The sequence below is a fragment of the Frieseomelitta varia genome, unplaced genomic scaffold, assembly GCF_011392965.1.
Source record: "Frieseomelitta varia isolate USP_RPSP 00005682 unplaced genomic scaffold, Fvar_1.2 scaffold_342, whole genome shotgun sequence".
NCBI lineage: Eukaryota > Metazoa > Arthropoda > Insecta > Hymenoptera > Apidae > Frieseomelitta > Frieseomelitta varia.
In genome coordinates, this window is record NW_025110082.1 from 280,198 (window position 1) to 293,170 (window position 12,973).

At 40.6% G+C, this 12,973-nt stretch overlaps 1 protein-coding gene across 2 annotated transcripts in view; it reads left to right on the forward strand.

The window, feature by feature from the left end:
* Positions 1-12,973, forward strand: part of LOC122530430 (protein expanded-like) — a 133,074-nt gene that overhangs the window by 93,747 nt on the left and 26,354 nt on the right. For both annotated transcript variants that reach the window (XM_043657362.1, XM_043657363.1), the window contains exon 5: positions 10,744-10,823. In XM_043657362.1, the coding sequence (XP_043513297.1) occupies positions 10,744-10,823 (80 nt within the window). The remainder of the gene's footprint in view (positions 1-10,743; positions 10,824-12,973) is intronic.

A 12,973-nucleotide genomic window follows, 5' to 3' on the forward strand; every position in this document is an offset into this window, starting at 1 on the left:
TTTTTTTTTTTTTTTTTTTGGATACGATTCTTTTCTTTTTGTTCCACCTATCGATTGATACGATACACGTGTGTATCGTCCTCCTCGCGGAGTTTCGTAGCAATCGTACAAACAATCGTAGAGCAGATCGATCAGAGTAGGGTCGTGCCGATCGATCGGCGAGAAAAAAAAAAAAAAGGAAGGAGAAGAAACGGAAAGAAAGGAGAAAAATTCCATCGGCAGATGGAATGCTCGTTCTCCACTTCCCTTCGTCTCTTTCCTGGCCATCCTTTCATCTTCGTCGAGCTTTCCTTCCTTTTTTGCCGTTTCTACCTCGTGGTCCCTGGGCTCTTGCCATTTACCTCTCTCTCTTTCTCTCTGGTCCGCGTCTCCCCTCGGTTCTCCCTTTCTGGCACTCGTGGTCGTAACAACGGGGACACGTGTCCACGAAGCGAAGCCTCTCACATGAATGGGTCATTCATAAGCTGTAATGGCGTTTTATAAATTAAAACGCGTCGTCGTTTGATTTATATTACGCGATCGCTAATGAAGCCCCGTGCATGTTGAACGCCACGGCGACGCGACAAGGTAAGAGGGACGAATGAAGAAGAAGGAACACCGTACACCCATCCAGGAAGGCTCGTCCCGTGTTGCGCCGGCAGTTTTAGGGTTCTCCACGATATATCGGTTAACCAGTCAGACATCCTCCGTAGAGATGGGATCGAGTACTTCACAACTAGGCTCGCATTTTTTTTCTGATAGGATTTCCTTCAACCTTCAACGTCAGCATCTCCGCGTCGATGATTTTTCAAGGCACGTTTTTTTTTTTTTTTTTTTTTTTGCACGCGATTTTTAAGTCAGTCGCGTTCGCGACGAAACGAGCTTGCCGATATTTTGTCGATCGTGTTCAACGATCTGACCCGCGCACGTAGTTTGTGGTTTCCTTCGACGAAGATGTAATTTAAAGTGCAATTTTTCATTGTTCTTACGCACTTCACTGGCCCATGCGTGTCGATGCCCGATCTGATTCTCACTTTTAACCACGTTCCGCTGGCAACTGATTGCGGACCATAACGAGCGACCAATGAATCGATATACGATAATTCGCCGCTTTCTTTTTCTTCTTCAGCTCGCCGATGTGATGTCACTGGATAGAAATTATTGCGAAGTAATAAATTTATCATTTGCTTTGCCTGGGTTATACTTGTTAAATATACTTAAAACTGAGCGAGAAAATATTGCAATTTTGGGACAAAGAGTTCTCGACGTGCGTGGCACGTCATTCCCAGCGCAACAGGTTAAAGCTAAATTTCTCTATCTTCCTATCCCCGATTTCATCCCTTTCCGATCGATGAATCCATCGGCTACCAATCTTCCTCTTTTCACTTTCCTCCTGTACATTATTTCATTTCAACCCTTTCCCCCTTTTTCTTCTTCTTCTTCTTCTTTTCTGACTACTTTCTTCCACACAATCTCTCTCTCTCTCTTTCTGACTCTCGCGGCCATCTCGATCTTTCGTCTCGTTTCGACTTTCCGTTCGGCTGCCGAAAGGCACACCGGTGCCCGTTCTCACTCGTGGCGTGTTTTGTTGGTCGGAATAATTTGATCGGGATGAAATATGCGATGAGCTTCAGATAGTGGCCTCCGGTGGAGGAGTGATGCCCCGGTGCTGGTGGCGCTGCTCTTGGTACACCGTTCGCTTCTCTCTTTCTCTCTCTTTCTCTCTCTCTCTCTTTCTCTCTCTCTCTCTTTCTCTCTCTCTCTTTCTTCTCTTGGTATTGATGGTGCTAGTGGAAGCAACATTTTATCCCCCTCGGGTCCGCGTTCAACGGAACTCCATCTATCTTCCGTAATGCAGCGCGAGGCCCGCGCTTCGTTACCGGTGTAATAACGTTCTGGAAACTCTGGACACGATTTTGGTCCAGAGTATTGCGTATCCGGGGCTATCCTCCACTCTCGGAGCTATCTTTTGGAGTACAACGAATTTGTCATCAATCGTACGATCGCTCGCGATCGAACAGCATTCAGAAATTCTAATTTTAAGGGGTGGTCGGTAAATGATTATTTACTCCGTGCTTGTTGCACGGTCTTCTTGGCCCCCTTGATTATTACAGTTCTTTCTCGTGCAATGCAGTACGTGTTTTATAGGATGCCAATTTTGCTTCTTCTTGTCTGATGGATGTAGGTTTCTTGATCGATATTTATTTATTATTACATTTCTGAAGCACAAGTTACCCAATTTCTTTAAAGACAAATTTTTCTTTTCGTTTTCTTAACGACGTGTAAATTTATATTGTATAAATTACATAACATTTATATAATTATGTTATATTTATATTATAGTTATTTATATTATAGTTATTATAGTTATATTTATATTATAGTTATTATATTAATGTTTTCTATATCTTTGCACGTTGCATGCATTTTATATCCCTTTTCCATTCATTCGCTGATTAAATATTATCCATCATTCCCTCGCATCACCACAGTAATCATTACACATACAATTTTATCACAATGGATCAGAGATTCATGTAACACATTCCTCTCGAAAGATGACGATGGAATGCCGAGAACGATTAACGCCGAATACCACTCGTCGGACCTCGTCCATCGAAACTCATCTTCAGTTATAATCATCGCAGAGAATGAAAGGGAAAAAAGAAAGTGAAACGAGCTCGTCTATCAGATTCAAAAACAGTATTCCCTTAAAGAGTCACGTACAATATAAATTTCATTCTTTATCGCGTAAGGGAAACGATCCATCAAACGGATACCTTATAAATCACACATCCGTGCATTCCGTAAAAATTCCTCACACATTCGTATCTCCAAGGTTGAAAGAAAGAGAGAAGAAGAAGAAGAAGAAGAAGAAAAAAGAAATAGTTTCAATGCGATTATGTATAACGAAAGAGCGTATCTCGATTAAAATATAATTTTATAAAATTTTTATTTATATAATTTCTATTTATAAATTGTAATAACAATACATAAATATAACTCAAGTATTTCTTATCGTGAATCATCAAATTGAACGATAAATGTCTGTAAGAAGATTAAAAGGCCGCCATATTACTTTATTTTAACATTTAATTGTAAAAATATTTTTTATATTAATATAAAAGGGTATCTAATCTCAGTTTATTATTTAATTTTCGTATATTTTAATATATAAATTTATATTATATCAATAATTTAAATTTCACCTATAATTATTGAATTTTATATAAAATTATTTTTATCTTAATAAAATTTATTAATTATTAACTTATAATATAAGTTTAACCATTAAATTTATGTAAAATTTATTAAATATAAATTCTATTACATATATAATTCGTAATAATCCATATCTTCCTAATTTTAATATTACTGAAGCTAAAATTATTGAACTTAAATAAAGAAGCTTCAACATGAGCCTTTAATAATCACCCATCAATTTATATATACTGGAATTTTAATTAAAAGAGATAAAATTATATAATAAAAATTCCATTGTCATTTATTTATCTTCCAACGCCAATTTCTTATTTTTTAGTACACTTTTTGTTCCATTTCGTGCGCCACAATGCCAGAAACAACTTACTCTAATTTTTATCAGACGAGATAACGCGATCCACAACATCTATAGTTTACTCAATGGTTAAGATCTACCACTATCCTCACTCCATACCAACATCTCTGTTAGAAATCGCGCGAAATCTCCCGATCGGTCGTTTGGAGAACGCCATAACTATGAGAGAACAGGCGCGAGTTCCACTCGGAAACCCTCTCGGACGAAGCGAGAGGAAATGAAGGAAGTGATCGATGGAAAAGAGCCGTTTGCCCTTGCTCGTGTTGCAAAAGGATTCGCGCGTGAACGCGCGCGCTCCACGACAAGAAGAAAAGAAAAGAAGAAGAAGAAGAAGAAAAAAGAAAAAGGAAAAAAGAAAAAGAAAAAGAACAGGAAAGAAACGAACCGCGAAGGCAACGATCCCTATAAACCCGCCGGTTTCCCAGAAAGAAACAATGTTCCCTCTCCTCTCTCCGTGGCGCAGCAATGCGCCGTAACCGTAATTACACCCGTAATCACCCCTGATTGCCGAGAGAAGGCCCCGGTCGCCTCTCTCTGCCTTCGCACTCGCTATCTTTTACACGACGAGCAGAGCAAACTCTCTCTTCCACGATGTGGCTTGTACACACTTCTGCCCTGTCCGACGAAACGCCGCGGCCCTTTTTCATGGAATCCGATCCATGTCAGTTGCTCGCTCATCTAGCACGAACGATCCACCGTTTTCATAGTGGAAAATGATGGTTGCGGCGGTCGCTGGTGACAATGATCGCGAGGGGAATTTGAAGATGGGAATATTCCTTATTTAATGAAATAACATTTTTCGATCGAGAGAGAAAGTTGTTGTCCCAACGTTGCAATATTTCGTCAGTTTTTTAAACACATCAGGCAAAACCTGAATAATAAATTTGTTATTACTTTTATTAGTGATTGATTAGAATAATAAATTTATTATTAATTCTATTAGTGATTGCTATCTAGCGATGAATCAACCGACGAGTTCAAGAAGAGAGCGACGAATTATTATATTATTGTTTGGTCGTGCGTTACGGTCCGTGAACCAGTTGCCAGCGCAAAGGATTAATTAGGTATTATAATTATTCTCGGTATACTAATGAGATTAAACACATATCGTATAATGTGCTGACATTCGAAACAATGAGAAGATTGTTTTTGTACAACGTTGCACATTCCTTTTTAATTAATCGAAGTCGATTTTTGTTATATTATCGTATGAATAATGTGTTCAGCCCATGATAATTTATGTAGTTGTGATAGTATTGTACAGATACTGATAGTATAGTGTACAGTAGCGATAGCATATACCAACATGCAACAGCTTCTTTAATAATGCAATAAAATTATTTATAGTAGACTTAACTTTCTTAACGCTAAAGCCACCGACGACTAAAGCTTGCACAAAGATTGTATCGAAGGAATTGGAATGAAAAATCAATAGCAACGTTTGTTAACACAATAAAAGGCGCAAATCAACTAGTAACAAGCCTGCAAGTATTTGGTGTCTAATCGCGGTGCCTCGATTACTTGACGAATGTTAAAGAAAAAGTAAAAGAAATTACGAAATAACGCGAACCTTGTGTTACTCGCAAGAAGCTAAACGAATACATCGCTGAGTGTTAAATAACAATATCGTAAAAATCCACCAAAAAGTCCTCGTCGTTGCGTAATTTACAAAGATATCTCTCTCGCGACAGTTGCGACACGCGTGGCTATGAAAGAAGTTGTACAACAAATGTGTTACCCATGAAATGTGTCCTCACGGGCCACTTGATCTTCAATGAACCGATAGACACGACTCGAACGACAACTCTAGCAACGCGTCTCGGATGCACAGTCATTCATCCGCGAAAGAATGCAGTCCCATTTTCCCAACGATTAGTCGTACGTGGCACGTACAATCACGCGTTATCATCGGTGAACTTTACGCGAACGCGTCGGCACAGAGAAGAAAAAGTAGTCAGAAACATAGTTGCCTATGCTCGTTCTGGGCGTGGCGGTCGACGAAAAGGAAACAAAAAAANAAAAAAAAAAAAAAAAAAAAAAAAAACGAAGGAGAAAGGCAGGGAAAAATAGCGAAGAGAGAAAAAAAAGAGAGAGTGAGGGCGGGAGGGAGGAAAGGAATGGGTTCGAAGACAGACGAAAAGGAGGATGAAAAGCGAAGCGGGACGAGAAGAGAAAGATAGAACGACGCAAGATCTTGCTTGGTCCCTCCGTGACTGGAGGGAATCTCTAGCGGGATAAGGTGGACCCCATGGGCCCCGATGGTTGGTTACACGAGGGCCAGGGTTAGCCCTTGGGCAACATTCCCCGGTAATGGTCGGGTTATACCTCGGGTAACACAGGTGCCCTCGGCTACGGAGCGAGAGATCGCACAACGAAAGAACTCCGGAGCTGACTTACGACTTTCTCGGCCCCCCGAAACGGCGAACGCCGCGATACGTCCATCTAGCTCGTGGCTCAACGATTCCGGTGCGAATTCCGGGGATCCAAAATGCTAGACAGTCGCCGTTCCTTTGGGAAGAAAGGGGAAAGGAGACAGCGAAGTGGGATAATATTATTATCTGTCCATTCTTACGGGTTACCATGTTTGCTGGAGGGAGGAAGATTATTTTTGTGAGGGGTGCACACGAAGGGTTAAACGCTGTTCAAACGTTCTAGACGTGTTTCGATCGAACGAGTAGTAGGTCAAGCATTCAACGTCGAGTCGCGTCAATTTCTTGAACCTTCTGCACGATTACAATCGTTAACAATCGATCGAAGATCGAGAAGAAGGAAACGTTGTGCCAAACGATCGGCACGTCGTTTCTTTCGTTTGTCGAGTTAATTTCACGAGTCGTCAGTGTCGACAATATCAGGCGAGGAAATGACTTTTTATCCATAGATAGTCGAAAGGTGATTACGTCGAACGACGGTAATTCGATGCATATTTTTCGTGGGTTTCTTCGGGGCGGCCTCACAATGCCCGGCACCGAACTTTTCTTTTTAATGACGCTGCTGACTCTCTCTTGCTGACCGGCCGCAAGAAATACGATGTTCTGACCTTCTTAGGTCGCCACCCCCAACCTTCTTCTCCCGTCTGCCCTAACCTTCCTCTTCTCTTCCTTCATCTTTCTTCCCTACTTCGTCCTTCGCCTTGTTCTTCTTCTACTTCTTCTACCTCTTGTTTCTTTTATTTCTCTTTCCTCCTCGGACGTTTTACCCGTCTATTCTCCTTCTTCCTATTGCTCTTCCTCTTTTTCTTCCTCTCTTTCTTCTTCTTCTTCTTCTTCTTCTTCTTCTTCTCCTCCTCCTCCTTCTTCTTCTCTTGGTGGCCGAGAGAAGGCAGCAGAAAGGAAAGCAGAAAGGAGAGACCAAGTCGGCCAAGAGAGGGTCTCGGGCTGGGCCTCTTCACCGCGGAGGAGAGTGCATTACATCCCCCCGGCTCCTTCTTCTTCTTTCATCCTTGGCCGGCTCCACCGCGGAATGTGGCTCGATCCGCTCGTTCGTGTCTGAAAGGCAGCATGCCACACGTGGCACCGGACGTCGACGAGGTGGACGGCTCAGTGTATCTCGGGCAAATCGAAATATGCTAAATACAGGGTGTCCCGAGAATCCTCGCAGTCCTACTTGCTTCGCTCTGTACAACCGAGAGAGTGAAAAAGAGAGACAGAGAGACAGACAGAGAGAGAGAGAGAGAGAGAGAGAGAGAGAGAGAGAGAGAGAGCTGCGACGAGAGGAGGAAAGACGTAACAAACGAGAGAGAAAAGAAAGAATATAAAGAGAAAGAGAGCAGGATAGATAGTGTGCATGTGTGTACGTATGCTTGGCGAAGATAGAACGAGAAAGACGGTGAAAGAGTATGAGACGAGGAAGGGGCGAGCGAAGAAGGGAAGAAGGGGGAGAGGGCGAAGGAGAAAGAGCCGAGAGAAGAATCGAGGCGCGGCTGTTCGAACGACACTACCCGGACCGGCTTCACGACTGGAGTTTTATTGAGGAGCAGATGTTTGAAACGTAACCTATAATGATTCCACACTCTATATATACACACACACACACACACACACACACACACACACACACACACACACACACACACACACACACACACACACACACACACACANTATATATATATATATATATGTATATACAAAACGCTGTCCTGGCTGTGTACACGATGTTGTACACTCGTGTATGCGGTTTATGGTTTTATCGATGAAGCAGTGTCACGATAACATATTTTATTGCGGTTCCGCCGATAATGGCAGCCGGGATGAACAGTTTCGGTCACTGACATTATCCGGGCATATCCTTTATAGGTCGCGGCGACGTTTATGCGTTCCGTGAAAATTGTTTCGTGACGCTTCTGTGAAACGGTAACATCCCCACGACCGATTGTTGCGGCGAATTACATGTTGGAGACTGCCCGATGGTCGTCGATAGGGTCTCGGTCGTTGCGCGCGACAGCAACAGCAGTGGTCGATCGTTTCGTCTCGTTTCGTGAATTTAGGTTATTACTCGATAGCACGTGTACCTCTAACGAGATCGATGTTGTTGACGTTCGTGTTTCCGGAGGGGGATTTTGTTAGAAAGAAAATCGTGATAACTATATACTGCAGAATATTTCGAAGTGGAAGAAAGAAATTTTCTTTGGAGAGAGATTTATTATTTGTTTATTTATTTTTGAAATGACGGAGAGAAAGAAATGTTTCAGAGAGGAATTTACCAAAAAAAGAAAAAAAAAAAAATGATAATTCAGAATATTTTGTAAAAACAGAAAGAAGAAAAGGTGACTTTGTTGAAATACGCTCATCAAATAATTATCGGATGATGCGAGGGTGTATTTTGTAAAATGAGGTTACAAAGTTTCATAAATGTTAAATTTAATTCTTATTTCTTCTTGCGAGCATGGTTAAAGCTCCCATTGTCTCAGACATTTCGTTCATTTCTGCGTACTATGCACACATAATTATTACTATAATAGTATTCTGCAATTTTCCTTAGACTTTATCGTTTTACAAAAAACTTCTCAATGAACTAGACTAGAACTACAGCTATCAACTTGTATTAGAGAAACGAAGTGATATGGGAAAGTTCAAAGTACAATACTAAGAATTATTCAGAACTCTAAAAATCTACTATTACATATAAAACAATTTTTCATTTTCTCAGTCAGTCCACCATTCTATCAAATATTCTTTGACAGATAGGAAGGTAAATTGTTAATTCTGCAGACTAGCGTTTGCAGCGTTCAAATTTCAAAAGTGACGTAATATCAGGTATTTGACAGTACTAAAAATCATTCGGAACTCTAAAAATCCACCATATATATAAAACTATCAATTTTTCATTTTCTCAGTCAGTCGACCAATTGAATTACATTCTATCAAATATTCTTTGACAGATAGGAGGGTGAATCGTTAATTCTGCAGACTAGCGTTTGCAGCGTTCAAATTTCAAAAGTGACGTAAGATCAGGTATTTGACAGTACCAAAAATCATTCGGAACTCTAGAAACCCACCATATATATTATCAATTTTTCATTTTCTCAGTCAGTCGACCAATTGAATTACATTCTATCAAATATTCTTTGACAGATAGGAGGGTGAATCGTTAATTCTGCAGACTAGCGTTTGCAGCGTTCAAATTTCAAAAGTGACGTAAGATCAGGTATTTGACAGTACCAAAAATCATTCGGGACTCTAGAAACCCACCATATATATTACCAATTTTTCATTTTCTCAGTCAGTTCACCAATTGAATTACATTCTATCAAATATTCTTTGACAGATAGGAGGGTGAATTGTTAATTCTGCAGACTAGCGTTTGCAGCGTTTAAATTTCAAAAGTGACGTAAGATCAGGTATTTGACAGTACCAAAAATCATTCGGAACTCTAAAAATCCACCATATGTGGATACAGTCTATCAAACATTCCTTGACAGATAGGAGGGTAAATTGTTAACTAGCGTTTGCAGTGTTTAAATTTCAAAAGCGACATAAGGTATTTGACTCTTCAGAATGCTCGTTTCTTTGGAAAAACAGTGACCAGTTGGCAGAAACGTTTTCAGAAACTTTGACAATCGTTGCGGATAATTTTCAAAGGATCCCGTTTCTTGTTTTATTCATAGAGGAAGGCTTGGAGGCTGCTTTTATACTGACCTGTGTCATTCTGACTGAGAAATTTGACTTGATATCGGAAATACGAGGATTGTAGCGATACTTTTTCGTTCGGTAGCAATAAACAAACGTAAACGCGACTTAGCGCCTAGCGTATGATGGTGGCGCGCAAAGGGGGTCCCCTCCCGAGTGTCCAGGTCGAGTCCAGATCGAGTTCCAGTTCGGAAAGCGCGTCGCGTTGTCGCGCCATGAGGGTCTGCGAGCCGAGTGTCTGGCCCCATGTGGGCAGGACAGGTTTGGGGGCCCTCTCATTCACGAACATCTTCTCGCCGACAAGCTCTTTCATTGTTTCGCTCGTTTAGGGGTATCGGCATTTCGGGCCATCAGCCGTGCAAAAAGTCGAGCGAGGAGAATGGGTCTCCGGGCTCCACGCCAACGACCATATCGGGGCACCGTGGACGCGTATGTGCGGCCCTTGTACGGGCCCATTTGGCCCGATCCAAGTCCACGAATGTCGCGGGCCCGCTAGCCTGCTTCCCCACCGGCCAGCCGCGTATTTGCTCCGCGTATTATAATAAACGAACACCGATCGCTACCGATAAAATTAATTTGTCAACTGCCCTGTTGGTAGCCGCCAAAAGTTTTCAGAAACTTTGACAACCGTTTGCCGATAATTTTCAAAGGATTTCGCTTTGTTGTATTTGTAGAGGAAGGTTGAAAAGAAGTCTTAAATAACGAACTTTCCTCTTTTTTTTTTTTTTATCCGCAGCTTCGTTTTCGAGAAAATTTATTCCAGTAATTTTTCTTAATTGTCAAGTACGTATGTTTTTTGTAGTAAACTGAATTTACGGTGAAGTAAATCTTGAGATTGATTCATTAACAAAGGTAAATTTTTGTATGATTGATACGTAAGTATCGAGAAGTGTTGGTACATCTACACGCAGGTACAATATGAATTTTTCGTCCAACAAAAATTCTTTGAAATGGTTCAAATATTTCAAAAGTAATTTGAAAATATCATTTTCAACAAATCGGGAGCACATGACTGATGCACGAGGATGGCCCATTAATCATTATTTTTCAATGTTTCAGACGGCGAGTATCTGTTCGTCGATCACGAGAATAAATTAACCAAATACGCGCCGAAAAACTGGCGGAATTCTCATACATACGTAAGTACCAGACTTTTCACAATTATAATCGTCAAAATATCGTCAAAAGTATTTCCTGGTAAACTAATTAAATTATTTCTATTAAAATAATTTCTGGAAATAAGATTCTCAAGATAAAACAATCATATGTCGAGGTCATTGTTTCTTACTTTGAGGATAATTTTTCAGAATTAATTGGTTAAACGTATTATTGCATCGTAACAGAGTGCAAGGATAGGAATCGCGAATTATATGATGAACGTGATTGAAGCTTGACCGAGGTCTGTTGTATAATGCATACTTCAGGAATTCACAAGTTTAGATGATTCAGACGTGTATTGGATGTGCAGTCGACTAAATCTGATACGTTCCAGCATTATTGTGCAAGCATGTGCAAATGAGACAGGTTCCTCGATACGCGAGGAAAAGTCTGTTTTATTTAATTGATAAATTCAGTCAGCAATGTTACACTAATAAAATTTTATTTTCAATTTCATTTCATTTATAGAGATTGGTAATCAAATTAAATCGAGTGATTTAATCGCAAGTTATTATTGTCGGATAATACTAGCATTGTAGTAACACTGTTACATAATTTGGCTCTCCAGTTATGTGATATTCTTTTCTTTCTGTATGAGTTGTTATTCTTTGAATTTTACGAAATGAATGATATTTTTTAATAGAAAGTACTTCAGATGTTGATAAAATCATTAAAATACAGTAATAAAATGCACAATTGTCATGGCTTTTAACAAGTAGATTTGATGAGATTCTACTTAGAAATATTGTGACTCTTACGTCTAATTATTAATTCGTGTTCTTTGATAAAATTACTATTATAGTATTACTACTATCTGACAGGTTGAAATATGCTTACGTTACTTCTTTATCAACAAAACATATTCTCGCATATTCGCTCGTCGCTGCAAAAAAAAAAAAAAGAAAAAAGAAAGAAGAAACAGAATCAAAAAAATTCACCATCATCGTTCAAGTAAAATACCATCGGCCTCATCAATCACCAGGGGCCGTTCGCAAAAATGCAAAACCGAATGTCCCCTAAACTACCGAGTGCAAACAAGAACATTTAATTTCCGCGTTACATACGAAGAAATTTACGAAGCAATGGGTCCTCCGGCCGGACGATAATCGTTAATTCCCATTCAACGTGCCTAAATAATCTCCAACGATTCTCTCCTTCGAAGGAAATAAAATTTAAAAGGAAAAAAAAAAAAAAAAGGGAGAAAGACACATGTACGCAGATACATCGGTAACGTCGATGTCGATCGTTTCTGAAAGAAGACGAAGAGGGAAAAGGAGGAGAGGACTCTGACTCCTTTCTTTCGTACCACCACACGAAACCTTGGGATATCACGGTAATTTCTGAATTTATGTTACGCAACGAGCGAGCTACGAAACGTGTGGATTATACACGCATAGAGTGTATTTTTACATACACACACACATATATATATGTATATATATATATGCGACTGGGCCGAGAAGAGCTGGAACGGTACGTCTCGCTGCGAGGAATCGAGAGAAAGACGATTTAAGAGCAAAAGAAGCGAGCACGCTCGCGGCGAAAGGGGGAGGGCGTGCGTAGAAGGCCCTCGCCTCGGTCAAATTAGCATTTCCATCCGCGGGTGCACGATGGCGGCTGCGGTTTTGCCCCGAGGGTAGCGCTAAACGAGCGTACAACGGCAGTCCACTTCAAGACGAGTAGCTTCGCAATATAACCCGGCAACTCGTCGTCGCCACCACGGACCATTCGGTGTCTGTTGCTTTTGCTTCTATCACCACGGCCAGCCCTCTGCCGTTCCCAATTGTCTCTTCATTGCTGTTTAACCTCTTGCTCTGAAAATCACGTGCGTCGCCACGCACGTCGACAACATTTTCTGTCCCAAACATTTGCAACGTTTTCTCAGTTTCATGTGTATTTAAATGTAACCCCAGGCGAAACAATTGATAAATTTGTTACTTCTTAATAATTTCTATCCAGTGATATCGTATAATAATCGAATAGAGTTCGAATAGAAAGCGTTCGAATTATTTGTGTGCGGTTTGGTCGCTCGTTATGGTCCGCAAACCAGTTGCCAGCGCAAGGGGTGAATGATATTTTCGACATTTCGTGCGCTTGATTGTACGAGCGAAGTAAGAAGATGACGCGTAAA